The following is a 15,983-nucleotide window of genomic DNA, read 5'->3' as shown; positions in this document are numbered from 1 at the left end:
ACAAAGTGCATGTGAGTGTAAATAACCCAGAGGTTCATTTAGCAGCGTTACATGAAGTACTTTAGTGTTATTCTAACACGAGGCTTCCATGGTAGTGACTGTCGTAATGCAACACGTGCACTTCAGCGACCGTCGTCCTTTAATGTGACCGTACAGCATTAGTGTTCTGCAGAATGGACCTTTTTAAAGATGATGCATGAAGCCAAACTGGAGCGAAGACGAAGATGTTGTTCTCCGCGAAGAACACGTGACAAAGCAAAGTAGATTTCACCCGCTGTCACACATACGCACCAGTAGAAGATCAAATCAATGTGAGAAATCTGGAAACATTACAGTGACGGCAAGAAAAGCATTGACGAGAGTCGACTGCAGAGTTTAATGAAACAAAGAAGTAAATATGTGAGCTATGTGAAGGTTAGTTGAGCTGTTGTGTTGACAATAACAGCTGTTGTGTTGACAATAACAGCTGTTGTGTTGACAATAACAGCTGTTGTGTGACAATAACAATAACAGCTGTTGTGTTGACAATACAGCTGTTGTGTTGACAATAACAGCTGTTGTGTTGACAATAACAATAACAGCTGTTGTGTTGACAATAACAGCTGTTGTGTTGACAATAACAATAACAGCTGTTGTGTTGACAATAACAGCTGTTGTGTTGACAATAACAGCTGTTGTGTTGACAATAACAATAACAGCTGTTGTGTTGACAATAACAGCTGTTGTGTTGACAATAACAATAACAGCTGTTGTGTTGACAATAACAGCTGTTGTGTGACATAACAGCTGTTGTCATCGTGTCCACTGGGTTGTATCTCCTCTCCATCACCATAATGATTTCACTCGTATGCAGAAACTTTCATGCATCCTTGGATAAAAATGTATTCCAAGTGTACCCTGCACTAAAGTCTGCTGTTCTTACAGTGAATAACATTTATTCCAGATGTGATCATGGACATGTTCCAGCCCCGACTCTCCTGGAGGACCCGTTCCCCACACCTCGAGTTCCATCCTGCCGACAACACAACGGTAAACAAGATCCCTTTCTTCAGAATGTCTCAAATGAACTTTAGTTTGTTCGAATAATACGTCATCCTGCTGTTTAGAGAGACTGCAGTCGAAGGTATTATGAATAAAATACAGCAGACGCTGATTCATTAAGTGCAGTCAAAGGGCCAGGCAAAGTAGGACGGAGAAGAGGGGGGAAAGGGCGGAATAGATGAGAGGAGAGGAGAGAGAGAGAGAGAGGAGAGAGAGAGAGAGAGAGAGAGCAGAGAGAGAGAGAGAGAGAGAGAGAAGAGAGAGAGAGAGAAGGGAGAGAGAGAGAAGAGAGAGAAGAGAGAGAGAGAGAGAAGAGAGGGAGAGAGAGAAGAGGAGAGAGAAGAGGAAGAGATGATGAGAGATGAGAAGAGAGAGAGAAGAGAGGGAGAGAGAGAAGAGAGAGGAGAGAGAGAGAGAAGAGGATGAGAGAGATAGAGAGAGATAGATAAGAGATAGAGAGAGATATATAGAGATAGATATAGATATAGAGAGATAGAGATATAATAGATATATATAATATAGATATATATAATATAATATATATATATATATAATATAATATAATTCAATTCTGAAATGCTTTCTTTTTAAGTTTTTAACAAAATGATTCTTTCTTTGCCTTCCGAAGGAGGCGTGTCCTCTTTCAGCCACCCCCCCACCACAGCCCCGTTCACCGTCTTCCAGGACGACACGGACAAAGAAAACGGCCGGTAAACACAATCTGCACTTCCTCAAGTCCAAAGTTATGACTTATATTGTGCTTTTCTGTGAGTTTGTATGACTAATGTTTGTTTGTCTGTTCTCAGAGCTGCTGCTCCCGCTGCGGTGGAGAAATCTAAACCAATCAGAGCTCTGGCTGAACTCCCTGTGCCCAACAAACCCAACGTGAGTCCAGACGGCGCTTTAAATGACCTTCCATCATTCACTGATTGTTTTTAACGTTGACGGGAAAATGTGAAGCCTGTCAGTCACGCGCTCTCTGTTCATTTCTAAAAGCTGCGTCTGCAGCATGTGGAGTATTAATGACTTTAATAATGTTCTAAACGTGTGTTTGTGGAGCAGGACACTCCCGTGGACCTGATGCCCGACGAGAGCACCATGTGGGGCGCTCGCTACAACTCCCTCAACTCCCTCAACTCGCTGGATGCGTGTCCCAACAGCACCACAGACTTCGCCATGCTGGCTCAGTTTGTCTCCACGCCGTTCACTCACAAGTCGGCGTTCAACTTCTACGAGGACGATGGTAGCTGACACACACACACACACACACACACACACACACACACACACACACACTTAGTGTTCACCTTCAGACTCCACCTCGTCTCTTCAGTTTTGGGAACACGATGGATTCTTCTCTTCTCCAGAGAACGACTGTGACGCTTGCAGATGTTGAGGACGATGCTTTCATCAGACGGCAGCCGAAGAAGCTCAGGTAACGATCTGCTTCAGATCTTAAAGCTTTACATTTCACTGCCCCCCCTCACCCCCCCTCACCTCTGATGAGCTCCTCTCCCTAAATGTTACATTCCATATCGCACATGTTTGTTTTCTGGTGTATGAAACATATTGTTTTTCTTTAGTGATTGGAAGCATTAGACTTCCTGTCTGTTGTTGATCGTCGTCTGCAACAGATTTTATATCTAACACTTTATTAATAGAATATTAAATATGACAGAATAAAACGATACGAGCGGCATGAAAACAAATATAAAGTGCATAATAAGCTGAGCATCAGCTGGATCAGTGGGAGCTGAGCTGGTGTCTCTGGGGATCAGTCTTCACCAGCGGTCAAAGGTTCTTCTCTTAGCGGACAGGTGAGTCTCTAAGTGTGACGCTCTCCGTTGCGCTCGCAGGTGTTGATGTGGTGCCATCAGTCCTTCTTCAGTTCCTTTCTTTAAAACAACTCCCAGGCTGTCTTTAACGTCCTGAAGGCTTCGTTGCCTCATGAGAGCCTGAATTATATATAGCCTGTATATTCTGCAGAGCGGACATGAGATAAACTGTACAGGTAACACGTCTGACCAGGACTCCTGGGTCGTAGTGAAAGCAGATTTATCCTTATGCTATTCTTTTCTGTCTTACTTGGAGGAGGAGGAGGAGGAGGAGAGAGAGGAGGAGGGAGGGAGGAGGAGGAGGAGGAGGAAGGAGAGGAGGAGAAGAGAAGAGAAGGAGGAGGGGAGAGGAGGAGAGGAGGAGGAGGAGGAGGATGAGAGGAGGAGAAGAGAGAAAGGAGGAGGAGAAGGAGAAGAAGAAACAATGAGGTGAGGAGAAGGAGGAGAAGAAGAAGGAGAGAGGAGGAGGAGAAGAAGGAGAAGAAGGAGGAAGGAGAAGAAGAAGAGAGGAGGAGAGAGAGAGAAGAAGAAAGGAGAAGCGAGGAGAGAGGAGAAGAAGAGAAGAAGGAGGAGGAGGAAGGAGAGAGAAGGAGGGGAGGAGCGGAGAGAAGAAGGAGGGAGGAGGAGAAGGAGAGGAGGAGAGGAGGAGGAGAGAGGAAAGGAGGAGGGGGGAGAGGGAAGAAGGGGGAGGAGGAGCAAGGGGAAGGAGGGGGCGAAGAGGAGAAGGAAGAGGAGGGGGGCAGGAGATGAAGGAGAAGAAGGAGGGGAGGAGGGGGAGAAGAGAAGAAAGGGAGAAGCGAGGAGGGGCGAGAAGGAGGCGGAGAAGAAGAGAAGAAGGCAGGAGAAGGAGGGGGGGGAGGAAGAGAGGAAAGGAGAGACACGGGGAGAAGAGGAGAAGAGAGGAAAGGAAGAGGAGGAAGGAGGAGAGAAGAAGCGGAGAAGAGAGAGACGAAAGAAAGGAGAGACGAAGAAGAGCGAGAAGGAGGAGGAGAAGGAGGCGAAGAGAGAAGAAAGAGGCGGGAGGAGACGTAGGGGGAGAAGGGGGAGAAGGGGGAGCGAGGAGGAAGAAAGGAGAGGGAGATGAGAAGGAGGGGAGAAGGAGGGGAGAAGGAGGAGGGATTGAAGGAGGAGAGAAGGAAGAAGAAGAAAGGAGGAGAAGAAGGAGGAGGAGGAGAAGGAGGGGAGACGGGGGATGAAGGAGGAGGAGAAGAAGAAGAAGAAGGAGAGACGGAGAACAGGAAAGAAGAAGGGGGAGAAGGAGGAGAAGGAGGGGGAGAAGGAGGAGGGGGAGAGGGAGAAGAAGGAGAAAGGAGGGGGAGCAAGGGGGGGAGAAGAGAGAAAGGGGGAGGAGATGACGGAGGGGGAGAAGGAGAACGGAGGGATGGAGGGGGAGAGAGGGGAGAGAAGGCAGGGGAGATCGGCGGGGGAGAGGACAAGGAGAAGAATGCGAAGGAGAAGAGGAGAAGAAGAAGAGGGGGCGAAGGAGGAGAAGGGGAGACGAGAGGAGAAGGAGGGGGGAGCAGGGAGAAGGAGGGGGAGAAGGGGGGAGCAGGAGGGGAGGAAGGAGGGGGATAGATGAGAAGGAGGGGGAGACGAGGTCGGAGGAGGAACTAGGAGAAAAGGAGGAGAGAAGGATGGGGAGAAGGGGGGGGAGCATACCTAAGGAGGAGGAGACAGGTGGCGAAGGAGGAGGGAGGGGAAGAGGAGAAGGAGGGGGAGCTGCTCCTCCGTGAGCAGGAGGGTGAAAGGAGGAGTGGGAGCATTGGAGCATAATAAGTAACTAAATAGAAGTTTGAACATCTACAGTTACATGACGCGGCGAAGGCCTCGCTCAGGAGCAGCTTAAAGGACCGTCTTCTATCGTGCTGAACTATTCCTTTAAGGAGATAAGACGTACAAACGTCGTGGTTTTGTACTTTCATCTCGTACATTAGGTATCGCAGATCTCTACATATAAACACAAACGTGAAGTTTATCCTGGAAAAAGACCAGAACAGCTGCACCTTCCATGACAGCAGCGGTGTTGTTACGCCATCTTTATTTGTAGAAAGGCACACAGGGAGAAAGTAGACACACAGTTACTGAAGTACATTACAATCAAAGTCATGTTATTGTGTTAATCTTCATCCCAGCCTGCACCAGAGAGAACGAACAGCTGTCTGAGGCGGGACTGGAACAATTCAAATATAACATCGGATTATCTCAGAGGTGAACTTTGGTTCATCGGCTTTTGTCTGAAGGTCTGAAGGTTTGAATATCTGAAGGTCTAAAGGTCTGAAGGTTTGAATATCTGAAGGTCTAAAGGTCTGAAGGTTTGAAGGTTTGAATATCTGAAGGTCTAAAGGTCTGAAGGTCTAAAGGTCTAAAGGTCTGAAGGTCTAAAGGTCTGAAGGTCTGAAGGTCTGTAGGTCTAAAGGTCTAAAGGTCTGAAGGTCTAAAGGTCTGAAGGTTTGAAGGTTTGAATATCTGAAGGTCTAAAGGTCTGAAGGTTTGAAGGTTTGAATATCTGAAGGTCTAAAGGTCTGAAGGTCTAAAGGTCTAAAGGTCTGAAGGTCTAAAGGTCTGAAGGTCTGAAGGTCTGTAGGTCTAAAGGTCTAAAGGTCTAAAGGTCTGAAGGTCTAAAGGTCTGAAGGTCTAAAGGTCTGAAAGTCTGAAAGTCTGAAGGTCTGAAGGTTTGAAGGTTTGACTCTGATGTAAAACTTTTGTTATCGTGAAAAAATCCCGTGAAAAGACTCAAAAGTGTCCGACGCTCAACACATTCTGACTTCCTGTCTGTGGTTCTCAGCTCGCAGCCCATTGGTTCCTACTGAAGACGTAAATATTTGGGTTGCGTCCGAAGTTCCATTTCTTTTAGTCTGAAACCTTCGTCTATAACCAAAAGTAAGATAATTGCTTACTATTTACGGTAAAATATTGAAGTATGCAAACACGGCATACATATCCCATCATACAATGCGGCAGAAACCACAACGGTCATTGTTAGTTTTCTAACATTGGAAGTGTTTCTGCAGACGTACAGAGGAACCAAGAAGTTCATCCTGTTTGCTGCTGCTTGAGCTCAGGTGTTGGGGACTACTTTCAGCGGCGGATGAATCCACACATGCTGTATTTGATGCAGCAGGACGGTGTGTGTGTGTGTGTGTGTGTGTGTGTGTGCGTGTGTGTGTGTGTGTGTGTGTGTGTGTGTGTGTGTGTGTGTGTGTGTGTGTGTGTGTGTGTGTGTGTGTGTGATTGAGTCTAAATAAACGACAGTGTGTGTTCATGGGGATGAGGGAACACGTCAGTGCAGCAGTGATGAGTTTTTACAGTTTTGGGACAATAAGAGGACGAAGACATCCGGCTGTCAGTATTGTTTTTGGTCTTTCATGGGATTCGTTGACATTAAGAAGAATGCAGAATATCACCAGGTTATGAAGGTTAAACAATAATAAATCTGCTCATTTTGATGTGGACATGGATTTAAGCTTTGCTTAAAGAAGAATCCGGGAACAAAACTTCAGCTGAACTTTTAAAACATGTTAAAACTGTTCAGTAAATCTGGACAGAAAGAAGAAAAGGCAACAAATGAAAAAGGTTTTCGTGGTGAATGTGTGAAATCAGTAAAGAAACACGTCACATGTTAGCAGAACTAGTTTGCGTCGCTAAAAACTTGGTTTATAAGTTTGTTCACTGGTGAAAAAAAGTGTTTTCCAGGCTGTTAAAAGCGTCAGAAAGCTCCGACCTCAGTTCCCCACGGTCTGTAGGGTTTACTGCTGCTGTGAGGAGTCTGGGAGGAAGAGGAGGAGGAGGAGGAGATGGGAGGACTGGTGGTGGCGGAGGTGAAGGAGGAGGGAGGGAGGATGGGGAAACCCCTGTGGAGGGTGATGGGAAATGACGCCGAGAGTGAGAGGGAGTGCAGGTGAGTGGGGGTGCAGGGGAGCATGAGAGACGAAGAAGAGGAGGAGGAGGAAGGAGAGGAGGAGGAGTCTGCGTGGCAGGAGAAGGAGGAGGCCACGCTGCGTTGTGACAACTCCGCCAGCCTCTGGGGGGCTCCACCTCCTCCAGCATCTGTAGAAACAGACAGACTCAGTCCGTACGGCGGCGCGGTGGCCGGCAGAGGCCGAAAGGCTGCCGCCGCCCAGTGGTGTGGGTGGAAGGGGTGAGGTAGAGGGTGAGGCTGCTGGTGGTGGTGGAGATGTGACGAATGGGAGGTCACGGTGATGGCGGCGGCGTCACGCTGCGAGGAGCAGGAGGCGAGGTGGGAGAGCAGGCGGGAGCGCAGAGGGTCGCTGGAGTCCAGGCCCTCCGCGGCGCTCAGGTAGCGGGAAACCTCCGTCACGCACTCCCTGAAACCCAGAGACAGGAAGTCCAGAGCCAGAGCGTGGGCGTCGAAATAACCTGCAGACACAGAGAGTGGGACATCAAATACTGCGTGTTATATCACGTGTTCCCCCGGGGGCGGGACCACCACAAGGGCTCGCCGGCGGCGGCGTGAGACCTGAACACAAGCTGCGATACTAACAGGAAACAATCTGCTCAGAATTCATCCAAATCTCTCTTTGTACACAAACTTCCTGCAGTTATTGTTTGTGTAACTGCAGTCGATCAGCTGTTCTGCACATTGAATATAATATGAAACATCTGTCACCGACTGAAAACCAAAACAACAAGCTGAAAGACGCTAAAAAGCTTCGTAAAGTTTCGCGTGTCATGTCTACGCATTTTAAGCTTTTTGTATTTCATATAACTTTCCGTTCTCATCCCGAAGGTTTGTTTAGTCAAGCTACGTACGTAAGTGAAGTAATCAACGTACACCATCACGGGGACGCACGCTCGCACTTTTAAACACGTGTTAACGTCGTGAATTCAAACGAAACTACTTGGTTATTTTTAGGTTTAATAAAAGTATGTTTGTTACGTAGCTTAATTTACGTAAGTAGTCAACGTGAAACTCCTTTACTGTCTCGCTCTTTATCGTACGACACCCGACTTCCGGAGCGCTTGCTCTGAGCCTCTAATATTAGTGTGGCGTGAAATCAAATGCAAAAAGCAAAACTTCGCGTAGAGCTAACTCTGCGGGTTTGTTACTATGAGCGTCTTTTACATTTCACACACACGTTAATATGAAAGTATTTTGTGACTCGTTTGGAGCCGATCACGGTCCAGTATTGAACTTTAACGTCTTGTGTCCAACAGTTAAACTTTATAATCAAGGAATATTCTGATGAAGTCTGGAAGGAGTGAAGGTCATTTTAAGAATGTTTAACGAGGTATTGCTGGATTATTTCACCTGCTCTAAACATTAGCAACACTGTATTGTGTTGAGATCCTGAAAACAAACGCACCACATGACTCTCTGCTCAGCTGATGTTTGGTCTGTCGGACTTTACACGCTGCTGGTAAACCCAAACAAACGCTGCGGAGAGACGGCCTGTGAACGCAGCCAACACTGACCTCGGCCCCTCTCGCCCCCCCCTCCTCACACGTCTGCCCCCCTCACACATCAGCCCCCCTCCCGCTGGCTTAATGAAAGCAAACAGCGCTGCTCAGGGTCAAGTGGTGCTTTTATCCCTGCAGCGCTTTCCCATGGACACACCACCTCCCTCTGTCACATACATACACACACACACACACACACACACACACACACACACACACACACACCAAAGAGACTTCAAAGAACGAGCGCTGACAGAAATGGTCTGACGTGTCGCCTCATGTCTTCTGTTAAAAGTTGCACTTGAACGCAGCAGAAAGTCGACTGACCAGCGACCTGCACGTTCTTCAAACATCAGATGAAGCTCTAAACACACAATAACAAAAGAGTTTGGTGCAGCAGAGGTGCATCATGGGAGTTTGGTTTGGTGGTGCAGCAGCGGTGCATCGTGGGAGTTTGGTGTGGTGGTGCAGCAGCAGTGCATCATGGGAGTTTGGTGTGGTGGTGCAGCAGAGGTGCATCATGGGAGTTTGGTGTGGTGGTGCAGCAGAGGTGCATCATGGGAGTTTGGTGTGGTGGTGCAGCAGAGGTGCATCATGGGAGTTCTTCTCTCTGATTCAAAGGTTAAACATCAGAGTTTCTCCTGCACGCTGTTCGGCTGCCGCTAACGTTTGTCAGCTTGTTTCTCTGAGAACTTAAGATCTTCGCCGTAGTTAACGAGCTACAAACTCTCCTGAAGGATGTGCGAAGCGTGTAAATGAAAGATGAATTTTTACCTTTCCCTCCGGTCGCCTGCAGCACCTTCAGATGGTCCACAGTCATCTGAAGAATCTCTGCCTTCTCCAGTTTAGCTGAACCCTGTTGAAAACAGAGCAGAAGTTACAGCCGAGTATTCATCTAATCAGCTTCAGCAGCTCGAACCCAACTGAGGAAACATCCTTTAATATAAACTCTGCACATCGTGCACAGCAGCAGACACGTTCTCACTTCCTGGAAATACTCAGTTTGGTTCATACGAAGATAAAGAAGTTTAAAAAATAATTTATTTTTATGAAATCAGAGCAAACTTTGAGTGAACTAATTACATACAAACCACTAAACCCAAATAATTATAATATAATAATTAATAATATTCATTAATATTTCCACAAATATTGTTTTATTAACAAATATTAATATTGTTTTTTATGATGTAATCAAAAATGTAATCAAGACATTTTTGACGGTTTGATTAAAAGCTAATTGAAAATGTTTTCAAACTGATTATTATTTTGTTTATAGTTTTTTTTTTTGCAATATGATGACATAACCCCGATAACGCCTGTTGGCACCCTTTGGTTTGTTTGTTTGTTGTTTGTTTGTTGTTTGTTTGTTGTTTGTTTGTTGTTTGTTTGTTGAACCCTGATTAAACTAACTCACCTGCTTCTCGAAGGCGGTGGGGACGAGCCTCCGTAACTCCGACAGACTGTTGTTGATTCTGTCTCTGCGTCGCTTCTCGATAATCTGACGAATAAAAGAAGACGATGAAAAATCTCAAACTGTCTCTGAGCGGTGAATCCTTCATATCAGAGCTGAAGCTGCTTTATTAATACAAATAATAACTTTACCCCTCTGCGTTTTTTCCTCGCAGTCACTTGCGTGGTCGCGGTCGGTGATCCGCATCTCATTAAAGACGCCTTCATGTGCCTGAAAATCAAATAATAATTCAATCAATGCTCTGAAATAACCACATATATAATATTTATTTATTAATCTGAGACTTTAATCCAAAAGAAAAGTGGAGTTCGGTTTAATTTCCAGTGTTAAAAGTGACAACAGATGATGCTGGACAGATGTCTCACACAGGAAACATCTGAAAAGGACAAACATCTGTGAAGGAGAAACATGTGTAAAGGACAAACATCTGTGAAGGAGAAACATGTGTAAAGGACACACATCTGTAAAGGACAAACAGCTGTAAAGGACATACAACGACAAACATCTGTAAAGGACAAACATATGTAAAGGACCAACATCTGTGAAGGAGAAACATATGTAAAGGACACACATCTGTAAAGGACACACATCTGTAAAGGACAAACATATGTAAAGGACAAACATCTGTAAAGGACAAACATCTGTGAAGGAGAAACATATGTAAAGGACAAACATATGTAAAGGACAAACATCTGTAAAGGACAAACATCTGTAAAGGACAAACAGCTGTAAAGGACAAACATCTGTAAAGGACAAACATCTGTAAAGGACAAACATATGTAAAGGACAAACATCTGTAAAGGACAAACATATGTAAAGGACCAACATCTGTGAAGGACAAACATCTGTAAAGGACAAACATCTGTAAAGGACACACATCTGTAAAGGACAAACATCTGTAAAGGACAAACATCTGTAAAGGACAAACATCTGTAAAGGACAAACATATGTAAAGGACCAACATCTGTGAAGGACAAACATCTGTGAAGGAGAAACATATGTAAAGGACAAACATATGTAAAGGACACACATCTGTAAAGGACAAACATCTGTAAAGGACAAACATCTGTAAAGGACAAACATCTGTAAAGGACAAACATATGTAAAGGACCAACATCTGTGAAGGAGAAACATATGTAAAGGACAAACATATGTAAAGGACAAACATCTGTAAAGGACAAACATCTGTAAAGGACAAACATATGTAAAGGACCAACATCTGTAAAGGACAAACATCTGTAAAGGACAAACATCTGTAAAGGACAAACATATGTAAAGGACCAACATCTGTGAAGGAGAAACATATGTAAAGGACAAACATATGTAAAGGACACACATCTGTAAAGGACAAACATCTGTAAAGGACAAACAGCTGTAAAGGACACACATCTGTAAAGGACAAACATATGAAAGGACACACATCTGTAAAGGACAAACAGCTGTAAAGGACATACAACGATAAACAACGACAAACATCTGTAAAGGACAAACATCTGTAAAGGACAAACATCTGTTAAGGACACACAGCTGTAAAGGACAAACATATGTAAAGGACACACATCTGTAAAGGACACACATCTGTAAAGGACAAACATCTGTAAAGGACACACATCTGTAAAGGACAAACATCTGTTAAGGACACACATCTGTAAAGGACAAACATCTGTAAAGGACACACATCTGTAAAGGACAAACATCTGTTAAGGACACACATCTGTTAAGGACACACATCTGTAAAGGACACACATCTGTAAAGGACAAACATCTGTAAAGGACAAACATCTGTAAAGGACACACATCTGTTAAGGACACACATCTGTAAAGGACAAACATCTGTAAAGGACACACATCTGTAAAGGACAAACATCTGTAAAGGACAAACATCTGTAAAGGACACACATCTGTTAAGGACACACATCTGTAAAGGACAAACATATGTAAAGGACACACATCTGTAAAGGACACACATCTGTAAAGGACACACATCTGTAAAGGACACACATCTGTAAAGGACACACATCTGTAAAGGACAAACATCTGTAAAGGACAAACATCTGTAAAGACAAACATCTGTAAAGGACAAACATCTGTAAAGGACAAACATCTGTTAAGTGTTTTATTTATTATTCCAGACGTCACATCCAGATGTTCCTAGCTGCTGTAGTAAAGTTTCCCAGCAGCAGCGATGGAATTATGAGGTATTTGTACTTTAATTTAAATTGAGTATTTGCATGTTCTGCTACTTTATACTTCAGAGGAAGTTTGCACTTTTTACTGCATTTATTTGACACTTTACTTTGTGCATAAACATCATATGAGACGTTTATGATGCCGCACTGATAATCTACCCAGAAGGATACAAAGTATCTCAAATGAGCTTCACATGGAGAAATATCTAAATGCAACATATATTCTATAATAATATAACTGTGAAAGGAGCCATTCTGCAACACGAGTACTTTTACTCTTTATACTTTAACTATTGTCGTTTTGAACATTTTAAATACAGAATTTTAAAAAGATATTCCTAATTTGACGTAAAGTTTCTTCCTCCATCAGCAGTAAATGTCTCAGTGTCGGCTTTTTAACATTTAAATATGACGTTTTGCAAAGATGAAATGTGGCATTAAATATTCTCTTCTTCTCTGAGGAACTTCTGAACCCAAGCAGTGGACAAAATGAGCCGTTATTACACTAAGAGAAGAAGAAAATGAAACACTTTTCTCTGTTGAAAACATCTTTTAATATTTAATATCTTTGTAATTATTATTTTGAATGCAGAGCGTCATTTTTAATATTTCTGTCACCACGGCTTTCAACCTGCATCTGTTTCTTTTGGAGGTTGCTGAACAGGATTGTGGGAAATGTAGGCATGGTGACATATTAAAGATACAGTTTGTTTCCTTTAAATACTAAAAGCATCACAACTCATTCAGACGGGACGTTTGTTTTGTTCAGCCTGCAGCGCCAGGTGGGTGGAGTCAGCTCACATCATGACCGGCTGGTGACCTTGTTTGACTTAATTTCACTTTCAGACACTTTGTGTTTGTTTTGCAAAACTTCTGCTTCGTGACACCTGAACAACAGGAGTCAGAACAGACACCGGAAGTCTCTCCAACACAATAAAATGTTCATTTCCAGAGAACTTTGGGATTTCTTTAAAGGAAAAGTCCAAACTGTATTTGGCAGGTTTTACTTCATGAACTGTTTTTTTATCCTTAATTTAATTAATTTAATTTAATAATAACAGCAGTAATATGTTTTAGTTACATGCAGTACACATGTACATCTTTTTAAAAGCTATTTGGTAACTTTAGCCTCTTGTGTACTTTATACAGATCTTAAGTAACATATGATTTAAATGTATATTTAAATGTGATACTTTGTGATAAAGCAGGCAGATGTTGTGCTTCAGGGTTCAACACATTTCTACTTTAAATCTTACAATAACCAGATTAAATCATTTTGATATTTTACATTTTTTACATGCAATAAAAAAAGCTGCAAATGATACTTAAAAGATATTAATATTACAAACCTGCGGAATTAAACATATATTTTAGCATTTAAACTTGTATTTAATATATTTATTCTAGCTAGATTCAAGCATTAGCAAGTGAAGCTTGTAACTGGAGAGTATAATGAGTACAGAAGTATGTTTCCTGCTCACCCTGGAGAAATGCTCTCACTGCCCACATCGATGGTTTCCTCCACGTCACTGTCCTCCGAGCTGCTGTCCTCACACGGCCGCTTCATGGTGCATGGACGGCGGGGAGCGCTGTGCGTCTCTCCCGGGAGGAGACGTGCAGGTCTGGAGCTTTATTTAAGTTTAAAAACAAAAGTTTCTTCCGCTCTGAACATAAAAGAAACACCTTTCTTTATTCTGATGGTTTGTTTCAGAGAATAAATGAAGGAATGATACCACTATAGGAGGGAATTACTGTGAAGTATTGATATAGACTTTTATAAAGGAACACTGATGTTTAGATGTTCGGTTTGTTTAATCCAGGAGGTGATGAAGACGTTTCACGTTAGTTTCCTTCTGCATAATTATGATATTAATGATCCCTCCCAAAAAAATGTGCAAACAAAAAACTTTCCGACATCAGCAGACGAGGAAAGTGTTGAACATGGTGCAAACCTTCCTGTCGAACTGTGTTTGCTCTCTAAACTGAAATATTCAGTGTCAAAAACAAGATTTCCTGCGGAGCTTCCAGGAGTTGTTTTTCCAGCGGTGTGTGTCCGGTAAGTAGTCCGTGACAGGTGGCCCGTGTGTCGGCTGCAGACTGGACTGGTGACCGGTGCGTCCTCCTCCTGCTCTGCCGGAGCTTTCCCACGGAGCCTGGGAGCCACACACACACACGCACGCACGCACGCACGCACACACACACGCACACACACACACACACACGGACACACACACACACACGGTGGAACCGCCCACGTGCACTCAGACACAAATTTGAGATGGAAGTTTTCTGCAGTCTCGGCAGCAGGGCTGGTCCTCCTCTCCTGATAATACCGCCTGTCTGGTTCAGACGGAGTGTGTGTGTGTGTGTGTGTGTGTGTGCATGGGAATGGGGCCACTTCTGACAGTCAAAAAATAGTCCTTATATAAGGCCACATGTTGCAGACTGGACTGTTGGAGCTCTGTTTTATTATATTCCATAACCTCTTATTCTCTAAACTGATTTTATCGTCTTAACTTTTCAAAATAAATGCTCAGTTTATACAATTAGAGATGAAAGAGATAATATATAATAATAATATATAAATTAGAGATAAACAGTTTCAGATAACAGGGTTCATTTATCTGTCACTTTACAAAACAGAGTCTCACAATGAAAGATTATATAAAGATATAAAGATAATTCACTTAAGATAGAACAAAATGAAGTTAAATAAAACACACACAATTATCCATCAAGGATCACATCTGTTTTAGATAAAAGGTGTGTGTGTGTGTGTGTGTGTGTGTGTGTGTGTGTGTGTGTCTCTCTGTGTGTGTGTGTGTGTGTAGCTATGTGTGTGTGTGTGTGTGTGTGTGTGCGTGTAGCTATGTGTGTGTGTCTGTGTGTATGTGTGTGTGTGTGTAGCTATGTGTGTGTGTGTAGCTATGTGTCTGTGTGTGTGTAGCTATGTGTGTGTGTGTGTGTGTAGCTATGTGTGTGTGTGTGTGTGTGTAGCTATGTGTCTGTGTGTGTGTGTGTAGCTATGTGTGTGTGTAGCTATGTGTGTGTGTGTGTGTGTGTGTGTGTGTGTGTAGTTATGTGTGTGTGTGTGTGTGTAGCTATGTGTGTGTGTAGTTATGTGTGTGTGTGTGTGTGTGTGTAGTTATGTGTGTGTGTGTAGTTATATATGTGTGTGTGTGTGTGTGTGTGTGTGTGTGTGTGTGTGTGTGTGTAGTTATGTAATTGTGATTTCTACGTTATTATTTGTATTTGTGTCTTTTTCTTATCTTGTTTCATTTGTATAATATTTTGTACGTCTTGTTTCTTCTGAGCTGCTGTAACACGATTATGGAGAATCAATAAAGTTCTGATTTAATCTCATGCAGATCTTTATCTCCACACAGAGATATAAACACCTGCAGATCTTTATCTCCATACAGAGATATAAACACCTGCAGAGCTTTATCTCCACACAGAGATATAAACACCTGCAGATCTTTATCTCCACACAGAGATATAAACACCTGCAGATCTTTATCTCCATACAGAGATATAAACACCTGCAGATCTTTATCTCCACACAGAGATATAAACACCTGCAGAGCTTTATCTCCACACAGAGATATAAACACCTGCAGATCTTTATCTCCATACAGAGATATAAACACCTGCAGAGCTTTATCTCCACACAGAGATATAAACACCTGCAGATCTTTATCTTCACAGAGATATAAACACCTGCAGAGCTTTATCTCCACACAGAGATATAAACACCTGCAGATCTTTATCTTCACAGAGATATAAACACCTGCAGATCTTTATCTCCACACAGAGATATAAACACCTGCAGATCTTTATCTCCATACAGAGATATAAACACCTGCAGATCTTTATCTCCACACAGAGATATAAACACCTGCAGAGCTTTATCTCCACACAGAGATATAAACACCTGCAGATCTTTATCTCCACACACAGATATAAACACCTGCAGATCTTTATCTCCACACAGAGATATAAACACCTGCAGATCTTTATCTCCAT

General features: G+C 43.3%; 2 protein-coding genes across 2 annotated transcripts in view; one reads left to right on the top strand and one right to left on the bottom strand.

The window, feature by feature from the left end:
- The window catches only part of bub1 (BUB1 mitotic checkpoint serine/threonine kinase), an 8,776-nt gene extending 5,872 nt beyond the window's left edge, over positions 1–2,904 (top strand). The window contains 7 exon segments of the mRNA XM_029425810.1: positions 944–1,072; positions 1,670–1,751; positions 1,848–1,926; positions 2,104–2,284; positions 2,409–2,424; positions 2,426–2,476; positions 2,898–2,904. Coding sequence (XP_029281670.1) covers positions 944–1,072; positions 1,670–1,751; positions 1,848–1,926; positions 2,104–2,284; positions 2,409–2,424; positions 2,426–2,476; positions 2,898–2,904 — 545 coding nt within the window.
- A 1,976-nt stretch (positions 2,905–4,880) lies between these two features.
- On the bottom strand, positions 4,881–14,214 carry hey2 (hes-related family bHLH transcription factor with YRPW motif 2). Its single transcript, XM_029425279.1, has 5 exons — positions 13,439–14,214; positions 9,900–9,978; positions 9,712–9,795; positions 9,069–9,150; positions 4,881–7,253 (listed from the first exon to the last, which is right to left on the bottom strand). The coding sequence occupies exons 1-5, from the start codon at positions 13,522–13,524 to the stop codon at positions 6,583–6,585; spliced, it is 1,002 nt and encodes a 333-aa protein (XP_029281139.1). The 5' UTR covers positions 13,525–14,214; the 3' UTR covers positions 4,881–6,582.
- Between the last annotated feature and the right edge of the window lie 1,769 nt (positions 14,215–15,983).

This window comes from Cottoperca gobio, chromosome 24 (assembly GCF_900634415.1).
Source record: "Cottoperca gobio chromosome 24, fCotGob3.1, whole genome shotgun sequence".
In the NCBI taxonomy this organism is placed as follows: Eukaryota; Metazoa; Chordata; class Actinopteri; order Perciformes; family Bovichtidae; genus Cottoperca; species Cottoperca gobio.
The sequence above is the reverse complement of the archived record's forward strand: the minus strand, read 5'-3'. Positions and strand labels throughout refer to the sequence as shown.